This window comes from Chiloscyllium plagiosum, unplaced genomic scaffold, assembly GCF_037043375.1.
Source record: "Chiloscyllium plagiosum isolate Xiang-an unplaced genomic scaffold, Cpla_swu_hap1 HiC_scaffold_40, whole genome shotgun sequence".
NCBI lineage: Eukaryota > Metazoa > Chordata > Chondrichthyes > Orectolobiformes > Hemiscylliidae > Chiloscyllium > Chiloscyllium plagiosum.
In genome coordinates this window covers 10,544,051-10,565,641 of record NW_028270178.1, presented here as the reverse complement: position 1 = coordinate 10,565,641, position 21,591 = coordinate 10,544,051, and the positions used below count along the sequence as shown (strand labels likewise).

The 21,591-nt window shown below is 53.7% G+C and overlaps 1 protein-coding gene across 1 annotated transcript; it reads left to right on the top strand.

Moving 5' to 3' along the window:
* Positions 1–3,439: 3,439 nt before the first annotated feature.
* Positions 3,440–11,815, top strand: LOC122544118 (beta-crystallin A1-2-like). The gene is made up of 5 exons (XM_087981505.1): positions 3,440–3,511; positions 5,660–5,778; positions 9,029–9,170; positions 10,836–10,978; positions 11,605–11,815. Exons 1-5 carry the CDS (start codon positions 3,458–3,460, stop codon positions 11,750–11,752), a joined length of 606 nt encoding a protein of 201 aa, XP_087837631.1. The 5' UTR covers positions 3,440–3,457; the 3' UTR covers positions 11,753–11,815.
* The last annotated feature ends 9,776 nt before the right edge of the window (positions 11,816–21,591 follow it).

Genomic DNA, 21,591 nt, shown 5'->3' with positions numbered 1-21,591 from the left:
AGATTCCATCCACGGTCTGTCCCCCTTCAAACTGCGTCCCCGGCCTGTCCTCCGGGCTCCGTCCCCGGCCTGTCCTCCGGGCTCCGTCCCCGGCCTGTCCTCCGGGCTCCGTCCCCGGCCTGTCCTCCGGGCTCCAACCCCGGCCTGTCCTCCGGGCTCCATCCCCGGCCTGTCCTCCGGGCTCCATCCCCGGCCTGTCCTCCGGGCTCCGGCCCCGGCCTGTCCTCCGGGCTCCGGCCCCGGCCTGTCCTCCGGGCTCCGTCCCCGGCCTGTCCTCCGGGCTCCATCCCCGCCCTGTCCTCCGGGCTCCGGCCCCGGCCTGTCCTCCGGGCTCCATCCCCGCCCTGTCCTCCGGGCTCCATCCCCGGCCTGTCCTCCGGGCTCCGTCCCCGGCCTGTCCTCCGGGCTCCGGCCCCGGCCTGTCCTCCGGGCTCCATCCCCGCCCTGTCCTCCGGGCTCCGGCCCCGGCCTGTCCTCCGGGCTCCGGCCCCGGCCTGTCCTCCGGGCTCCGTCCCCGGCCTGTCCTCCGGGCTCCGGCCCCGGCCTGTCCTCCGGGCTCCATCCCCGCCCTGTCCTCCGGGCTCCGGCCCCGGCCTGTCCTCCGGGCTCCATCCCCGCCCTGTCCTCCGGGCTCCATCCCCGGCCTGTCCTCCGGGCTCCGGCCCCGGCCTGCCCTCCGGGCTCCGTCCCCGGCCTGTCCTCCGGGCTCCAACCTCGGCCTGTCCTCCGGGCTCCGGCCCCGGCCTATCCTCCGGGCTCCGTCCCCGGCCTGTCCTCCGGGCTCCGTCCCCGGCCTGTCCTCCGGGCTCCGGCCCCGGCCTGTCCTCCGGGCTCCGGCCCCGGCCTGTCCTCCGGGCTCCGGCCCCGGCCTATCCTCCGGGCTCCAACCTCGGCCTGTCCTCCGGGCTCCGGCCCCGGCCTGTACTCCGGGCTCCGGCCCCGGCCTATCCTCTGGGCTCCATCCCTGGCCTATCCTCTGGGCTCCATCCCTGGCCTATCCTCTAGGTGCCATCCCTAGCCTGTCTCCCTCCAGACTGCATTCCCAACCTATTCTCCAGGCTCCATCCTCGGTCTGCCATTCTCCATTCTCGTCCCAGTAGAAGGTGAGGATTGCAGATCAGAGTCGAAGTGTGTGTTCCTGGAAAAGCACAGCAGGTCAGGCAGCATCCGCGGAGCAGGAGAATCGACGTTTTGGACAAAAGCCCTTCTTCAGGAATGAGGCCTGTGGGCCATGGGGGCTGAGAGATCAATTGGAGGAATGTAGCTGGAAATATGATAGGGAGATGGAGGTGGGGTAAAGGTGGTAGGTCAGAGAGGGGGGTCATGAGGAATTCTAGGATTTGCTGATATGAGCATTTCAGAAGAACCTATGGTATTTCCTAACTGTTTTGGGTACTGGTTTCTGCCTGGGCAGAGAATTGGTTTGGATGTAATCGGAATACTTTGAATTGAGGATGATGATCTGGGACTCGGTACGGATTTCTCTGGGACCTTGGACAGAGGTGAGGGGAGAGGTGTGGGGAGAGGTTTGGGCACAGGTTTTGACCTCTTGTAGTGGCAAGGAAAGGTGCCAGGAGGGGAAGATGGGTTGGTGGGGGGGGCGTGGAATTTCCTCCTCAACCTCTGCCGCCTACAAACGGACCCCACCACCAGAGATATATTCCCCTCCCCACCCCTATCTGCATTCCTGAGAGACCGTTCCCTCCGTCACTACCTGGTCAGGTCCATACCCCCCAACAACCCACCCTCCCATCCTGGCACTTTCCCCTGCCACCGCAGGAACTGTAAAACCTGCGCCCACACCTCCTCCCTCACCTCCATCCAAGGCCCTAAAGGAGCCTTCCACATCCATCAAAGTTTTACCTGCACATCCACTAATATAATTTATTGTATCCGTTGCTCCCGATGCGGTCTCCTCTACATTGGGGAGACTGGGCGCCTCCTAGCAGAGCGCTTTAGGGAACATCTCCGGGACACCTGCACCAACCAACCAAACCGCCCCGTGGCCCAACATTTCAACTCCCCCTCCCACTCTGCCGAGGACATGGAGGTCCTGGGCCTCCTTCACCGCCGCTCCCTCACCGCCAGACGCCTGGAGGAAGAACGCCTCATCTTCCGCCTCGGAACACTTCAACCCCAGGGCATCAATGTGGACTTCAACAGTTTCCTCATTTCCCCTTCCCCCACCTCACCCTAGTTCCAAACTTCCAGCTCAGCCCTGTCCCCATGATTTCTCTTACCTGCCTATCTCTTTTCCACCTATCTTCTCCACCCTCCCCTCTGACCTATCACCTTTACCCCCACCTCTATCCACCTATCACACTCTCAGCTACCTTCCCCACCCCCCTCCCATTTATCTCTCAGCACCCTTGGCCCACAAACCTCATTCCTGATGAAGGGATTATGCCTGAAACGTCAATTCTCCTGCTCCTCGGATGCTGCCTGACCTGCTGTGCTTTTCCAGCACCACACTCTTCAACTCCATTTTCATCCTGACACCCCTGGTCTGCCCTCTTCTGGCTCCATCCCCAACCAATCTTCTATGCCCCATCCCTGGCTTCTCCTCCAGCCTCCATTCCCAGCCTGTCTGCTCCAGGCTCCATCCCTGGTCTGACTCTCTAGGCTCCATTCTCAGCCTATCCTCCAGGCTCCATCTGTGGCCTAACCTCCAGGGTCCATCCCTGGCCTACCCTCCAGGCTCCATCAGCCGCCTATCCTCCAGGCTCCATCCCTGGTCTGACCTTCCAGGTTCCATCTGAGGCCTATTCTTCAGGCTCCATCCTCAGCCTATCCTTCAGGCTCCATCCGCGGCCTATCCTTCAGGCTCCATTTGCGGCCTATCCTTCAGGCTCCATCCACAGCTTATCCTCCAAGCTCCATCCTCTGCAATCTTTTAGGCTCCATCCCAGGCCTATCCTTCAGGCTCCATCCCAGGCCTATCCTTCAGGCTCCTTCCACAGCTTATCCTTCAGGCTCCATTTGCGGCCTATCCTCCAGGCTCCATCCTCAGCCTATCCTCCAAGCTCCATCCTCGGCCTATCCTCCAGGCTCCATCCCTGGCCTGTGCCACATCAGGAAAGATCCAGTGTGTACTTTGATGAAGGAAAGGAGTGAGATCAGAAAGGCCCAGGATGTGGGTCTCACCTTGAGCCACGATTCCTCACAGGATGGAAATGTTCATCAGGGACTGAGGAATCTGGCCATCAGTGAGCGCAGTCACAACTCAGGAAAGGAGTGTCGGAAAATGGAGGGAACTGGGGACCCTCAGTCTACCTTCAGGAAGGGGGTCATGGGACCGTCTGGATGGAAATGGGAGGGGGAGGGTGATGGGGGCAGTTATCTGAAGATGGGGAAGATGCAGGTACAGGGAGATCTAACAAGGCTGTGACCCAGATCAATTCCGACTGCAGTCTGATGTCTCTGAATTTTTTTTCCCCAGAAACCCCTACGATTGAAGATGATGCAGACGGTGACCACTCCCCTGAACCAGGGATATCCCGGATACTGGAAGGTGAGACTAAATCCCAGAACAATCCTTATCCAAATCCCCACATTCCCATCTCCCCGTCCAAGAAAATTCCCATCAGGGACCAGCAGGAGGCCATTCAGCCCTCTCTCCGAGCCTGGTAGGTTTCTCCATCAGATCCCTCACTGTCGCTGGGTCAGAATCCTGGGATTCCCTCCCTCAAGGACACTGTGTGTCTACCCTACAGCACATGGAGTGCAGAGGGCAGCTCATCCCCAGCTTCTCAAGGGGGCGAAATTAGGGACAGGCAATAAATACTGACCCAACCAGAGACACCCACACCCCATGAGGAAATAAAACAGGTTCCTCTTGAACCTCTTTGGAGCCGGATCATCATTAATCTGACCAATCATGTGATTGGATTACTTTAACTTGAGAAGGAAGATCTGAGACTCAATGCTGATTGGATGCTCACTTTTCCCCAAATTTCACTCTTCTGAATCTTCGCATCTCATAGTCACAGAGTCACAGAGAGGTACAGCACAGAAACAGACCCTTCAGTCCAACCCGTCCATGCTGACCCAGACATCCCAACCCAATCTAGTCCCACCTGCCAGCACCCGGCCCATATCCTTCCAAACCCTTCCTATTCATATACCCATCCAAATGCCTCTTAAATGTTGCAATTGTACCAGCCTCCACCACATCCTCTCTTTCTCTCATTCTCACTTTCCCTCTCCTTCTCTTTTTTTCTCTTTCCCTGTATTTCTCTCTCACTCTCTCTTCATGTCACTGGTGTACCCTCCCTCGCCCCCATACCTGTCATACCCACTATCTCTCCTGCCTTCCTCTTCTTCCCAATCTCTCTCTCTCTCTTCGTTGTTCCCTCACTGCTGCTCCCTCCTCCACTCTGAGTCCCATTCCCTGTCCCTTATCCCCCTCTCCCTCCCTCTCTCTCTTTCTCCCATTCTCTCCCTCCCTCTCTGCCTCCCTCTCTCTCTCCCACTCTCTCTCTCTCCCTCTCTCCCTCCCTTCCTCACCCTCCCTCTCACCCTCTCTTCCTCCCCCTCCCCCTCCCTTCCTCTCCCTCCCTCTCTCCCTCCCTCCCTCTCTCCCTCTCACCCTCCCTCTCTCCCTCTCACCCTCACTCCCTCCCTCTCTCCCTCCCTCTCTCCCTCCCTCTCTCCCTCCCTTCCTTACCCTCCCTCTCTCCCTCTCTCCCTCCCTCTCTGCCTCCCTCCCTCCCTCTCACCCTCCCTCTCTCCCTCCCTTCCTCACCCTCCCTCTCTCCCTCTCTCCCTCCCTCTCTCTCTCCCTCCCTTCCTTACCCTCCCTCCCTCTATGCCTCCCTCTCTCTCTCCCTCCCTCTCTCCCTCCCTCTCTCCCTCCCTCTCTCCCTCCCTCCCTCTCTGCCTCCCTCCCTCTCTCCCTCCCTTCCTTACCCTCCCTCTCTCCCTCTCTCCCTCCCTCTCTGCCTCCCTCCCTCTCACCCTCTCTCTCTCCCTCCCTCTCACCCTCCCTCCCTCCCTCTCTCCCTCTCTCCCTCCCTCTCTCCCTCTCTGCCTCCCTCCCTCTCTCCCTCTCTCCCTCCCTTCCTCACCCTCCCTCCCTCCCTCTCTCCCTCCCTCTCTGCCTCCCTCCCTCTCTCCCTCTCTCCCTCTCTCCCTCCCTCTCTCCCTCTCTCCCTCCCTCTCTCCCTCTCTGCCTCCCTCCCTCTCTCCCTCTCTCCCTCCCTTCCTCACCCTCCCTCCCTCCCTCTCTCCCTCCCTCTCTGCCTCCCTCCCTCTCTCCCTCTCTCCCTCTCTCCCTCCCTCTCTCCCTCTCTCCCTCTCTCCCTCCCTCTCTGCCTCCCTCCCTCTCACCCTCCCTCTCTCCCTCTCTGCCTCCCTCCCTCCCTCCCTCTCTGCCTCCCTCCCTCTCTCCCTCTCTCCCTCCCTCTCTACCTCCCTCCCTCTCACCCTCCCTCTCTCCCTCTCTGCCTCCCTCCCTCCCTCCCTCTCTGCCTCCCTCCCTCTCTGCCTCCCTCCCTCTCTGCCTCCCTCCCTCCCTCTCTGTCTCCCTCCCTCTCTCCCTCTCTCCCTCCCTCTCTCCCTCCCTCCCTCTCTCCCTCTCTCCCTCCCTCTCTGCCTCCCTCCCCCTCACCCTCCCTCCCTCCCTCTCTCCCTCTCACCCCCCCTCTGCATGTTTCCACAGATTGTGGTCTGGGAACGGGAGAATTTCCAGGGTCGGAGACAGGAGTTTACCAGTGAATGCTGCAACATCACTCAGTGTGGGTTCGACAATGTCCGCTCCATCCATGTAGAAAGTGGAGCGTAAGTGACTGCGTTCTCCAGGCCTCTACATGTCTCCCTACCACAGCAACCTGCACATCCACAACCACACACTGACATGATGAGGAAGGACCTACTCAATAAACAAAACCATTTAGATACACCCACTCACACACACACACACACACACACACACACTCACACACACTCACACCCACTCACACACACACACACACACACACACACACTCACACCCACTCACACACCCACTCACACGCACACACACACACACACTCACACACACTCACACACTCTCACACACTCTCACACCCACTCACACCCACTCACACACACTCACACACACACTCACACACACTCACACACCCACTCACACACACTCACACCCACTCACACCCACTCACACCCACTCACACCCACTCACACACCCACTCACACACACTCACACACCCACTCTCACACCCACTCACACCCACTCACACACACGCACACACACGCACACCCACTCACACCCACTCACACTCACACACACTCTCACACCCACTCTCACACCCACTCTCACACCCACACACACCCACGCACACCCACTCACACACACGCACACCCACTCACACACACACACTCACACACACACTCACACACACTCACACACACTCACACACGCTCACACACACTCACACACGCTCACACACACACTCACACCCACTCACACACACACCCACTCACACACACTCACACACACTCACACACACGCACACACGCTCACACACACTCACACACACACACACTCACACACACTCACACTCTCACACTCTCACACACACGCACACACACTCACACCCACTCACACACACACGGACACACACTCACACCCACTCACACACACTCACACCCACTCACACACACTCACACCCACTCACACACATGCACACCCACTCACACACGCGCACACACACGCACACATGCTCACACACACTCTCACACACGCTCACACACACGCACACTCACACACACGTACACACGCACACACAAGCACACACGCACACACACACTCTCACACACGCACACACTCTCACACACGCACACACAGACACACTCTCACAGACACACTCTCATAGACACACACACAGACACACTCTCACACACACACATGCACACACGCTCACACACATTCACACACACACACGCATACACAGACACACTCTCACAGACACACTCTCACAGACACACTCTCACAGACACGCTCACATAGACAAGCTCACACAGACACACTCACACAGACACACTCACACAGACACACTCTCACAGACACGCTCACACAGACACGCTCACACAGACACACGCACACACACTCACATCCACACTCACACAGACACACTCTCACACACGCACTCTCACACACACACTCTCACAGACACACTCTCACACAGCACACACAGACACACTCTCACACACGCTCACACAGACACACTCTCACACACACTCACACATGCGCACGCATGCACACACTCTCACACACGCTCACACAGACACACGCTCACACAGACACACTCTCACAGACGCACTCTCACAGACGCACTCTCACAGACGCACGCACACACTCATATCCACACTCGCACAGACACACTCTCTCACAGACACACTCATACATACTCTCTGACACATGCACACACACTCTGACACACGCACACACACTCTCACAGACACACTCTCACACACTCTGACACACGCACACACTCACACCCACTCTCACACAACTCACACAGACACACTCTCTGACACGCTCACAGATACACTCACAGACACACTCTCTCACACTCTCATAGACACACACACACTCTCTGACACGCACACAAACTCTGACACATGCACACACTCTCTGGCACGCACCCTCTCTGACACGCACACACTCTGACACGCGCACACTCTGACACGCGCACACTCTGACACGCACACACTCTGACACAAGCACACACACTCTCAAAGACCCACACTCTCACACTCACAGACACGTTCATACACATTCTCACAAACTCACTCTCTGACACTCACTCTCTTACACTCTGTCACACACATTCTCACACACACTCTGACACACGCAGACACACTCAAACACACTCTCACACAGACACACTCACGCACACTCTCTCATAGACATTCACACGTGGACACACTCTTGCACACACACACATTCTCTCACTCACACAAACACTCTCACACAGACACTCTCACATACATTCTCACACTCTCATGCTGTCTCACACAATCTCACACAATGTCACTCACACTCACATGTACACACACATTCTCACACTCACACTCTCACACACACTGATACAGACACACACTCTCACAGGCACACTCACACACAAACACATACACATTCTCACAAACACACATGCTCACACACACAGACACACTCTCATACACACACACACTCTCACAGACACTTTCTCACACTCTCTGAGGTGGAAGAGTGGGATTAGACTGGGTGGGATATTAATGGGAGCGGTGAGTGAGGGGGGGGAGAGTGGGGTTAGACTGGGTGGGATATTAAAGGGAGCGGGGAGTGAGGGGGGAGAGTGGGATTAGACTGTGTGGGATATTAAAGGGAGCGGGTAGTGAGGGGGAGTGTGGGGTTAGACTGTGTGGGATATTAAAAGGAGTGGGGAGTGAGGGGGAGAGTGGGATTAGACTGGGTGGGATATTAAAGGGAGTGGGGAGTGAGGGGGGAGAGTGGGGTTAGACTGGGTGGGATATTAAAGGGAGTGGGGAGTGAGGGGGGAGAGTGGGATTAGACTGGGTGGGATATTAAAAGGAGTGGGGAGTGAGGGGGGAGAGTGGGGTTAGACTGGGTGGGATATTAAAGGGAGTGGGGAGTGAGGGGGGAGAGTGGGATTAGACTGGGTGGGATATTAAAGGGAGCGGGGAGTGAGGGGGAGAGTGGGATTAGACTGGGTGGGATATTAAAGGGAGCAGGGAGTGAGGGGGGAGAGTGGGATTAGACTGGGTGGGATATTAAAGGGAGTGGGGAGTGAGGGGGGAGAGTGGGATTAGACTGGGTGGGATAGTAAGGGAAGCCGGGAGTAGTGTGGAATTATGCTGGGTGAGATCCTAAAGTTTCCAGGCTGAAGGGGGGAGATTTAATGTCGAATTGATTATGATAATGAGGTTTCTATGGGATCAGCTGTTGTCGTATCCACTTCCGGAACGATGTGGAGGGTTGAATGGCCTCTCCCTGCTGACTGGTTTTGAAATGTTTGTTGGTTTCTAGCTGGATTGGTTTTGAGCACCATGGTTTTGAGGGGCAGCAGTTTATCCTGGAGCGTGGGGAGTATTCCCGATGGGAGGCCTGGAGTGGGAGTAACTCCTACCACGTGGAGTGGATGATGTCCTTCAGGCCCGTCTACTGTGCGGTAAGTGCCCTGGGTATGGTCAGGCCTGCCCTGGCCTTGTGTCTGGGCGCTGGGGGAGTGATCAGGACAGCTCCCCGACAGAACTACACAGCAGCAAACCAGGCCAGATACGCCTGGAAGAGCAGAGAGGGCACATGGACAGAGACAAGCAGCTAACAGCAAAGGGAATGCTAACGGCAGATAACTGGGAAGAGGGTGGGGAAGAGGGTGGGGAAGAGGAGGGTCAGGACTAATCAGAAAGAGAAATGGGGTTTACACACGGAAACAGCGACATGAGTGAGGTACGAAATCAATATTTTGTCTCCATCTTTCCAAAAAAAGCCGGATGTTGTCCACCACATGGTGACACGGGAGGGAATTCTGTCTCTACCTGGGTTCACAATTAATAGGGAAGAATTCTTGTAAGGATTGTCAGCTCCCAGCCTTAACAGAGCACCGGGCCAAATAAGATTTATTCAGAGGTTTTAATGAGGGGGGAGATTATGGAGGCTCTGGCCATTGGACTCCGGTGAGGTAACTGAAGCCTGGGGATTTGTCCCCATGACAATCCCATTCCTGAAAGCTTGTCAGGATGATCCCAGCAATTACAGTTTGGCCTCAGTGGTGGGGAAACGTCCCGAAACAATTCTTCGGGATAGAATCAGTCACTCCGAAGAGTCGGCTTGGATTTCGGAAGGGACATCGTGTCTCACGAACTTGCTGGAACTTTTTGAAGAGGGCACTGTGTGCCTCGCTGAGAGAACACCGATGGTGTGCTCCAGGTGGATTTCCAGAAACTGTCTGAGAGGTCAATGTATGGAACATGGTCTCAAAGGGACCAGATCAGGACCAGGATCAGGGTCAGGAGTGGGGTCAGCATCAAGGCAGAAGGCAGAGTGAGGTTGGGGTCAGGATTAGGGTAAAATAGGCCAGAGGGCAGAGAAGGGTCAGGGTCAGTATTGGGGCAGACAGCAGGGCACTGGGTTACAGGACAGTGAGTAATCAGGGTTCAGGAGGGGGTCAGGGGACAGGATGGGGTCAGGGGTCAGGATGGGGTTAAGGAGTAAGAAGAATTTGGGAATCAGATGAGTTCATGGTCAGGACAGGGGCAGGAGCAGGATGGGGTCGCGGGTCAGGATGGGGTGAGGGGTCAGGATGGGGTTAGGGGTCAGGATAGGTTCATGATCAGGATGGGGCTAGGGGTCAGGATGGGGTTAGGGGTCAGGATGGGTTCATGGTCAGGATGGCGTGGGGGGACAGGATGGGGTTAGGGGTCAGAATGGATTCAGGGATCAGGATGGGGTTGGGGTCAGGATGGGTTCATGATCAGGATGGAGTCAGGGACAGGATGAGGTCAGGGGTCAGGATGGGGCTCGGGTTCAGGATGGGTTCAGGGGTCAGGATGGGGTTGGGATCAGGATGGGTTCATGGTCAAGATGGAGTGGGGGGGGCAGGATGGGGTTAGGGGTCAGGATGGGTTCATGGTCAGGATGGGGTGGGGGGCAGGATGGGGTCAGGGGTCAGGATGTGATCAGAGTGTAGGATGCGTTCCAGGGTCAGGCTGGGATTGGGAGTGAAGGGTGAGGTCAGGGAGCAGAATGAGATCAGGGGTCTGGATGTAATCCAGGGTCAAGATGGGGTCACGGGTCAGTCAGGGTAAGGTTGTGACTGTCCTGTTTCTAACAGAACCATTCTGCCTCCCGTATGGAAATCTATGAGCGGGAGAACTTCATGGGAGAGCACGCAGATGTATGTGAGGATTACCCTTCACTACAGGCCATGGGCTGGTGTAACAGCAACGTGGGATCCATGTTTGTAAAGAGTGGGGCGTAAGTACCTGATTCATAGTCATGGGTCACTGTCCTGAGGGTGAAAGGTCAGAGCCTGACCCTAGTCACTGTCCTGAGGGTGAAAGGTCAGAGCTTGACCCTAGTCACTGTCCTGAGGGTGAAAATTCAGAGCCTGACCTCAGTTACTGTCCTGAGGGTGAAAGGTCAGAGCGAACATGGTTAGTTGGAGTCCATTTCCCAGGTTGGAAGTATCTAATACTGGGTGGGGGGTACGTTTAATGTGAGAGGGGGAAATGTTTAAAGGAACTGGAGGGCGTATGTTTTTTCCACAGCGGGTGGTGTACAGGTGGTGAGTCATGCTGTTAGGGAAGGTGGTGGGAAGCAGATACGATGGCAATGTCTAAGAGCCAGTTCGATAATAGACAGGGATATGGACCGTGTGTTGGGAGATGGGTAGGATGGCATCATGGTTGTCACAGACACGGTGGGCCGAAGGGCCTGTTCCTGTGCTGTACTGTTCAATGTTGTATGTTTGACACCTTGACCCTCCCCTCGGTGATGTGTCAGTCTCTGACCCCGCACCGTTACAAGGTGAAAGGTCAACTGTTAAATGTTGGAGTTGCTCCTTTGCTAAGGATCTGCCTTTTCTTTGATCTGCCCCACAGTTGGGTGTGTTACCAGTTTCCGGGTTACCGTGGTTACCAGTACATTATGGAATACGATCGACATGCCGGAGAGTTCAAACACTGGAGGCAATGGGGATCGCACAGTCAGACTCCACAAATCCAATCCATACGCAGGGTCATGCACTGAGTGCTGTCAGCCAATCCGCTGCTTTTAAATTCAGCTCAATAAAAAGGTGGTTTCTTATCAGTACTTGGCCACTGCTCTCTTCTCTAGAGTAAGAACCGCACAGAAAGATCCCATTCCACCCTGCTTGCTGCAGATGCCCGGCTGGACATTGGCTTTGTCAGAACCTGTTCAGGAGGTCAGGAACTGAACCCGTGGACAGGAGGCTGTCAGTGTACTTTAAACACACACAGAGTTCCTGAAGAAGGGCTAATGCCCGAAACGTCGATTCTCCTGTTCCCTGGATGCTGCCTGACCTGCTGCGCTTTTCCAGCAACACATTTCCAGCTCTGATCTCCAGCATCTGCAGACCTCACTTTCTCCTTTAAACACACACACACACACAGACACACACACACACAGAGACACACACACAGAGACACACACACACAAACACAGACACAGACACACACACAGAGAGACACACACACGCAGACACACACACAGAGACACAGACACACACAGAGAGACACACACACACACGCAGACACACACACACAGAGACACAGACACACACACACAGAGACACACACACAGAGACACACACACACAAACACAGACACAGACACACACACACAGAGACACACACACGCAGACACACACACAGAGACACAGACACACACAGAGAGACACACACACACAAACACACACACAGAGACACACACACAAACAGAGACACAGACACAGACACACACACACAGACACACACACACAGAGACACACACACAGACACAGACACACACAAACAGACACACAGACACACATAGACACACACACAGACACAGACAGACACACACACAGACACACACACAGACACACACAAAGACACACAGACACACACAAACAGACACACAAATACACACACACACAAACAGACACACACACAGAGACACACACACAAACACACACAGAGACACACAAAGACACATACACACAAACAGACACACACACACACAGACACACACACACAAACAGATACACACAAAAACAGACACACACTCAGAGAGACACACACACACAATCAAACATTCAGTAAAGAAGAGATAAAATGTGACGGAGATTGCACTCAGCAAAACTGTCGGCAGAATTTCGTTGTGTATGTGAAAAACAACATTCAAACTGACATGATCACCTGTCCCTGAGCAAGGTCCCATGAAAACGTACTGCGATCTGCACACAGAGCTCAGGCTGGGGCAGTTACAACTGGCTTCCGCTTGGTGAATTTCTGACCAGTCGCTCACTCCTGACTGACTCACAGGCTGACTGACACAAAGTTTGATTTACACACCGGCAGACTGACCGACTGACTGACACACAGTCGGGCTTACACACAGATGGACTGATACACAGACTGACAGACTGACACATTGACTGATTGTCTGACACACAGACTGATTGACACACAGATGGACTGACTGTCTGACACACAGACAGACTAACACAGAGACAGATAAACTGCCTGAAACACAGACTGATTGACACACAGACAGATAAGCTGCTTGACACACAGACTGACACACAGACAGATTGACTGTCTGACACACAGACTGACACACAGACAGATTGACTGTCTGACACACAGACTGACACACAGACAGATTGACACATATTCAGACTGACCGTCTGACACACAGACTGGATGCCATTCCAGAAAATACAGGTGGTCTTGGTGTGTTTTACAGAGCCCAGGTGCAAAGCAATAGCACAGACTGTGCTTTAATTATTTCCAATGAACTAACTCAGTTGCCTGGAGAGGGTTAAACCTCAATAATAATGTTGTAAACAAACCAGCCGACTGCTAGTGTCAGTAACACAAGGTAAAGCTCAGTAATCAAACTCAGAATGTGACAGCACAACTTGTACAAAATTAGCAGCTCACTCTAAATGCATAAAATTCACACTCAGATACAGAGACAGTCTCTAAACAGGATTTCTGTGTGTGTGTGTGTGTGTGAGAGAGAGAGATAGAGATTTCCTCTTTAAACAGGGTCCCTGCAGAGAGAGAGAGAGAGAGAGAGAGACTCCCTCTTTAACCAGGGTCCCTGTCAGAGAGAGAGAGAGAGAGAGAGAGACTCCCTCTTTATACAGGGTTCCTGACACAGAGATGGAAATGTGTTGCTGGAAAAGCGCAGCAGGTCAGGCAGCATCTAGGGAACAGGGGAATCGATGTTTCGGGCATTAGCCCTTCTTCAGGAATGAGGACAGTTTGTCCAGCAGGATAAGATTATCTTAGCCTGCTGGACAAACTGTCCTCATTCCTGAAGAAGGGCTAATGCCCGAAACGTCGATTCTCCTGTTCCCTAGATGCTGCCTGACCTGCTGCGCTTTTCCAGCAACACATTTCCATCTCTGATCTCCAGCATCTGCAGACCTCACTTTCTCCTGACACAGAGAGAAAGAGAGACTCCCTCTTTATACAGGGTCCCTGACAGAGAGAGAGAGAGAGAGACTCCTCTTTAAACAGCGTCCCTGACACAGAGAGAGAGAGTGAGAGAGACTCCCTCTTTAACCAGGGTCCCTGACAGAGAGAGAGAGAGAGGGAGACTCCCTCTTTAAACAGGGTCCCTGACACAGAGAGAGAGAGAGAGACTCCCTCTTTAAACAGGGTCCCTGACAGAGAGAGAGAGAGAGTCTCCCTCTTTAAACAGGGTCCCTGACAGAGAGAGAAAGAGAGACTCCCTCTTTAAACAGGGTCCCTGACAGAGAGAGAGAGAGAGACTCCCTCTTTATACAGGGTCCCTGACACAGAGAGAGAGAGAGACTCCCTCTTTAAACAGGGTCCCTGCAGAGAGAGAGAGAGAGAGAGAGACTCCCTCTTTAAACAGGGTCACTGACACAGAGAGAGAGAGAGAGAGACTCCGTCTTTAACCAGGGTCCCTGACACAGAGAGAGAGAGAGACTCCCTCTTTATACAGGGTCCCTGACAGAGAGAGAGAGAGAGAGAGAGAGACTCCTCTTTATACAGGGTCCCTGACAGAGAGAGAGAGAGAGAGACTCCTCTTTAAACAGCGTCCCTGACACACAGAGAGAGAGAGTGAGAGAGACTCCCTCTTTAACCAGGGTCCCTGACAGAGAGAGAAAGAGAGACTCCCTCTTTAAACAGGATCCCTGACAGAGAGAGAAAAAGAGAGACTCCCTCTTTAAACAGGGTCCCTGACAGAGAGAGAGAGAGAGAGAGACTCCCTCTTTATACAGGGTCCCTGACACAGAGAGAGAGAGAGAGAGAGAGACTCTCTCTTTAAAAAGGGTCCCTGACAGAGAGAGAGAGAGAGACTCCCTCTTTAAACAGGGTCCCTGACACAGAGAGAGAGAGAGAGAGAGAGAGACTCCCCCTTTAAACAGGGTCCCTGACAGAGAGAGAGAGAGACTCCCTCTTTATACATGGTCCCTGACAGAGAGAGGGAGAGAGAGAGAGAGAGACTCCCTCTTTATACATGGTCCCTGACAGAGAGAGGGAGAGAGACTCCGTCTTTAAACAGGGTCCCTGACACAGAGAGAGAAAGAGAGAGAGAGAGACTCCCTCTTTAAACAGGGTCCCTGGCAGAGAGAGAAAGAGAGAGAGACTCCCTCTTTAAACAGGGTCCCTGACACACAGAGAGAGAGAGAGAGAGAGAGACTCCCTCTTTAAACAGGGTCCCTGCCAGAGAGAGAGAGAGAGAGAGAGAGAGACTCCCTCTTTAAACAGGGTCCCTGCCAGAGAGAGAGAGAGAGACTCCCTCTTTAAACAGGGTCCCTGCCAGAGAGAGAGAGAGAGAGAGACTCCCTCTTTAAACAGGGTCCCTGCCAGAGAGAGAGAGAGCGAGACTCCCTCTTTAAACAGGGTCCCTGGCAGAGAGAGAGAGAGAGAGGGAGACTCCCTCTTTATACATGGTCCCTGACAGAGAGAGGGAGAGAGACTCCGTCTTTAAACAGGGTCCCTGACACAGAGAGAGAAAGAAAGAGAGAGAGACTCCCTCTTAAAACAGGGTCCCTGGCAGAGAGAGAAAGAGAGAGAGAGACTCCCTCTTTAAACAGGGTCCCTGACACACAGAGAGAGAGAGAGACTCCCTCTTTAAACAGGGTCCCTGCCAGAGAGAGAGAGAGAGACTCCCTCTTTAAACAGGGTCCCTGCCAGAGAGGGAGAGAGAGAGAGAGACTCCCTCTTTAAACAGGGTCCCTGACACAGAGAGAGAGAGAGAGAGAGACTCCCTCTTTAAACAGGGTCCCTGGCAGAGAGAGAGAGAGAGAGAGAGAGAGCGAGACTCCCTCTTTAAACAGGGTCCCTGGCAGAGAGAGAGAGAGAGAGGGAGGGAGACTCCTCTTTAAACAGGGTCCCTGACACAGAGAGAGAGAGAGAGAGACTCCTCTTTAAACAGCGTCCCTGACACACACAGAGAGAGAGTGAGAGAGACTCCCTCTTTAACCAGGGTCCCTGACAGAGAGAGAAAGAGAGACTCCCTCTTTAAACAGGGTCCCTGACAGAGAGAGAGAGAGAGAGACTCCCTCTTTATACAGGGTCCCTGACACAGAGAGAGAGAGAGAGAGAGACTCCCTCTTTAAACAGGGTCCCTGACAGAGAGAGAGAGAGAGAGACTCCCTCTTTAAACAGGGTCCCTGACAGAGAGAGAAAGAGAGACTCCCTCTTTAAACAGGGTCCCTGACAGAGAGAGAGAGAGAGAGAGACTCCCTCTTTATACAGGGTCCCTGACACAGAGAGAGAGAGAGAGAGAGAGAGAGAGACTCCCCCTTTAAACAGGGTCCCTGACAGAGAGAGAGAGAGAGACTCCCTCTTTAAACAGGGTCCCTGACAGAGAGAGAGAGAGAGAGAGAGAGAGACTCCCTCTTTATACATGGTCCCTGACAGAGAGAGGGAGAGAGACTCCGTCTTTAAACAGGGTCCCTGACACAGAGAGAGAAAGAGAGAGAGAGAGACTCCCTCTTTAAACAGGGTCCCTGGCAGAGAGAGAAAGAGAGACTCCCTCTTTAAACAGGGTCCCTGACACAGAGAGAGAGAGAGAGAGAGAGAGACTCCCCCTTTAAACAGGGTCCCTGACAGAGAGAGAGAGAGACTCCCTCTTTATACATGGTCCCTGACAGAGAGAGGGAGAGAGAGAGAGAGAGACTCCCTCTTTATACATGGTCCCTGACAGAGAGAGGGAGAGAGACTCCGTCTTTAAACAGGGTCCCTGACACAGAGAGAGAAAGAGAGAGAGAGAGACTCCCTCTTTAAACAGGGTCCCTGGCAGAGAGAGAAAGAGAGAGAGACTCCCTCTTTAAACAGGGTCCCTGACACACAGAGAGAGAGAGAGAGAGAGAGACTCCCTCTTTAAACAGGGTCCCTGCCAGAGAGAGAGAGAGAGAGAGAGAGAGACTCCCTCTTTAAACAGGGTCCCTGCCAGAGAGAGAGAGAGAGACTCCCTCTTTAAACAGGGTCCCTGCCAGAGAGAGAGAGAGAGAGAGACTCCCTCTTTAAACAGGGTCCCTGCCAGAGAGAGAGAGAGAGAGACTCCCTCTTTAAACAGGGTCCCTGGCAGAGAGAGAGAGAGAGAGGGAGACTCCCTCTTTATACATGGTCCCTGACAGAGAGAGGGAGAGAGACTCCGTCTTTAAACAGGGTCCCTGACACAGAGAGAGAAAGAAAGAGAGAGAGACTCCCTCTTAAAACAGGGTCCCTGGCAGAGAGAGAAAGAGAGAGAGAGACTCCCTCTTTAAACAGGGTCCCTGACACACAGAGAGAGAGAGAGACTCCCTCTTTAAACAGGGTCCCTGCCAGAGAGAGAGAGAGAGACTCCCTCTTTAAACAGGGTCCCTGCCAGAGAGGGAGAGAGAGAGAGAGACTCCCTCTTTAAACAGGGTCCCTGGCAGAGAGAGAGAGAGAGAGAGAGAGAGCGAGACTCCCTCTTTAAACAGGGTCCCTGGCAGAGAGAGAGAGAGAGAGGGAGGGAGACTCCTCTTTAAACAGGGTCCCTGACACAGAGAGAGAGAGAGAGAGACTCCTCTTTAAACAGCGTCCCTGACACACACAGAGAGAGAGTGAGAGAGACTCCCTCTTTAACCAGGGTCCCTGACAGAGAGAGAAAGAGAGACTCCCTCTTTAAACAGGGTCCCTGACAGAGAGAGAGAGAGAGAGACTCCCTCTTTATACAGGGTCCCTGACACAGAGAGAGAGAGAGAGAGAGACTCCCTCTTTAAACAGGGTCCCTGACAGAGAGAGAGAGAGAGAGACTCCCTCTTTAAACAGGGTCCCTGACAGAGAGAGAAAGAGAGACTCCCTCTTTAAACAGGGTCCCTGACAGAGAGAGAGAGAGAGAGAGAGACTCCCTCTTTATACAGGGTCCCTGACACAGAGAGAGAGAGAGAGAGAGAGAGAGACTCCCCCTTTAAACAGGGTCCCTGACAGAGAGAGAGAGAGAGACTCCCTCTTTAAACAGGGTCCCTGACAGAGAGAGAGAGAGAGAGAGAGAGACTCCCTCTTTATACATGGTCCCTGACAGAGAGAGGGAGAGAGACTCCGTCTTTAAACAGGGTCCCTGACACAGAGAGAGAAAGAGAGAGAGAGAGACTCCCTCTTTAAACAGGGTCCCTGGCAGAGAGAGAAAGAGAGAGAGACTCCCTCTTTAAACAGGGTCCCTGACACACAGAGAGAGAGAGAGAGAGAGAGAGACTCCCTCTTTAAACAGGGTCCCTGCCAGAGAGAGAGAGAGAGAGAGAGACTCCCTCTTTAAACAGGGTCCCTGACAGAGAGAGAGAGAGAGACTCCCTCTTTAAACAGGGTCCCTGCCAGAGAGAGAGAGAGAGACTCCCTCTTTAAACAGGGTCCCTGCCAGAGAGAGAGAGAGAGAGAGAGAGAGACTCCCTCTTTAAACAGGGTCCCTGCCAGAGAGAGAGAGAGAGAGAGAGCGAGACTCCCTCTTTAAACAGGGTCCCTGGCAGAGACAGAGAGAGAGGGAGACTCCCTCTTTATACATGGTCCCTGACAGAGAGAGGGAGAGAGACTCCGTCTTTAAACAGGGTCCCTGACACAGAGAGAGAAAGAAAGAGAGAGAGACTCCCTCTTTAAACAGGGTCCCTGGCAGAGAGAGAAAGAGAGAGAGAGACTCCCTCTTTAAACAGGGTCCCTGACACACAGAGAGAGAGAGAGAGACTCCCTCTTTAAACAGGGTCCCTGCCAGAGAGGGAGAGAGAGAGAGAGACTCCTTCTTTAAACAGGGTCCCTGACACAGAGAGAGAGAGAGAGACTCCCTCTTTAAACAGGGTCCCTGGCAGAGAGAGAGAGAGAGAGAGAGACTCCCTCTTTAAACAGGGTCCCTGGCAGAGAGAGAGAGAGAGAGCGAGACTCCCTCTTTAAACCGGGTCCCTGACACACAGAGAGAGAGAGAGACTCCCTCTTTAAACAGGGTCCCTGCCAGAGAGAGAGAGAGAGAGACTCCCTCTTTAAACAGGGTCCCTGCCAGAGAGGGAGAGAGAGAGAGAGAGCGAGACTCCCTCTTTAAACAGGGTCCCTGACAGAGAGAGAGATTAGAGAGTGAGACTCCCTCTTTAAACAGGGTCCCTGACAGAGAGGGAGAGAGAGAGAGAGACTCCCTCTTTAAACAGGGTCCCTGACACAGAGAGAGAGAGAGAGACTCCCTCTTTAAACAGGGTCCCTGCCAGAGAGGGAGAGAGAGAGAGAGACTCCCTCTTTAAACAGGGTCCCTGACACAGAGAGAGAGAGAGAGACTCCCTCTTTAAACAGGGTCCCTGACACACAGAGAGAGAGAGAGACTCCCTCTTTAAACAGGGTCCCTGCCAGAGAGAGAGAGAGAGAGACTCCCTCTTTAAACAGGGTCCCTGCCAGAGAGGGAGAGAGAGAGAGAGACTCCCTCTTTAAACAGGGTCCCTGACACAGAGAGAGAGAGAGAGACTCCCTCTTTAAACAGGGTCCCTGGCAGAGAGAGAGAGAGAGAGAGAGTGCGAGACTCCCTCTTTAAACAGGGTCCCTGGCAGAGAGAGAGAGAGAGGGAGGGAGACTCCTCTTTAAACAGGGTCCCTGACACAGAGAGAGAGAGAGAGAGACTCCCTCTTTAAACAGGGTCCCTGACACAGAGAGAGAGAGAGAGACTCCCTCTTTAAACAGGGTCCCTGGCAGAGAGAGAGAGAGAGCGAGGCTCCCTCTTTAAACAGGGTCCCTGACACAGAGAGAGAGAGAGACTCCCTCTTTAAACAGGGTCCCTGGCAGAGAGAGAGAGAGAGAGAGAGAGAGAGCGAGACTCCCTCTTTAAACAGGGTCCCTGACACAGAGAGAGAGAGAGAGACTCCCTCTTTAAACAGGGCCCCTGCCAGAGATAGAGAGAGAGACTCCCTCTTTAAACAGGGTCCCTGCCAGAGAGAGAGAGAGAGAGACTCCCTCTTTAAACAGGGTCCCTGACACAGAGAGAGAGAGAGAGAGAGACTCCCTCTTTAAACAGGGTCCCTGGCAGAGAGAGAGAGAGAGACTCCCTCTTTAAACAGGGTCCCTGACACAGAGAGAGAGAGAGAGAGAGACTCCCTCTTTAAACAGGGTCCCTTCAGAGAGAGAGAGACTCCCTCTTTGTACAGGGTCCCTGACAGAGAGAGGGAGAGAGAGAGGGAGAGAGACTCCCTCTTTAAACAGGGTCCCTGACAGAGAGAGGGAGAGAGACCCCCCCCTTTATACAGGGTCCCTGACAGAGAGAGGGAGAGAGACTCCCTCTTTAAACAGGGTCCCTGACACAGAGAGAGAGAGAGAGAGAGAGAGACTCCCTCTTTAAACAGGGTCCCTGCCAGAGAGAGAGAGAGAGACTCCCTCTTTAAACAGGGTCCCTGACAGAGAGAGATAGAGAGAGACTCCCTCTTTAAACAGGGTCCCTGACACAGAGAGAGAGAGAGAGACTCCCTCTTTAAACAGGGTCCCTGCCAGAGAGAGAGAGAGAGAGACTCCCTCTTTAAACAGGGTCCCTGACAGAGAGAGATAGAGAGAGACTCCCTCTTTAAACAGGGTCCCTGACACAGAGAGAGAGAGAGAGACTCCCTCTTTAAACAGGGTCCCTGACAGAGAGAGAGAGAGAGAGAGAGACTCCCTCTTTAAACAGGGTCCCTGACAGAGAGAGAGAGAGAGAGAGAGACTTCCTCTTTAAACAGGGTCCCTGACAGAGAGAGAGAGAGAGAGACTCCCTCTTTAAACAGGGTCCCTGACAGAGAGAGATAGAGAGAGACTCCCTCTTTAAACAGGGTCCCTGACACAGAGAGAGAGAGAGAGACTCCCTCTTTAAACAGGGTCCCTGACAGAGAGAGAGAGACTCCCTCTTTAAACAGGGTCAAGGATCACAGTATCGAGCTGAGGAGTATGGGGCAGGAGCGACATTCTAAGAGGGGGAGATCTCTATTCCAACATCACCAGCACCATTTCTGGGGAAGGTGGTAGATGATATGGTGCAAGAATGAGACAGGCCTCATAGTGGGGGAGGGGTTGGGAATTGTCATGGGGTTGGTGGGGTGTTAAATTAATTTGGGTGTGTTGGGCAGGATAAAGAGTGGAGGGAATGGAGGGCCTGATGCTGACAAATGTCAAAGAGAAACCACGTGAGTGTGTCAGGCAGAACGTGTTGTCTCATGTTAACACACAGGGGAACTCAGCAAGGACAGTGTCTTTCAACCAAATCTTTGTCATTCTCTGTAATATCAGAAATAGACTCAAATGGGGACAGGACTAGTTTCCTGATCAAGGAATGTCAAAGAGAGTGCTGTACATTTTACAAACAAGTCACCGACACTCATTGCAAACGCTAGTTACACAGCTGCTTGGTCATGCTCTGGGGTGGGGGAAG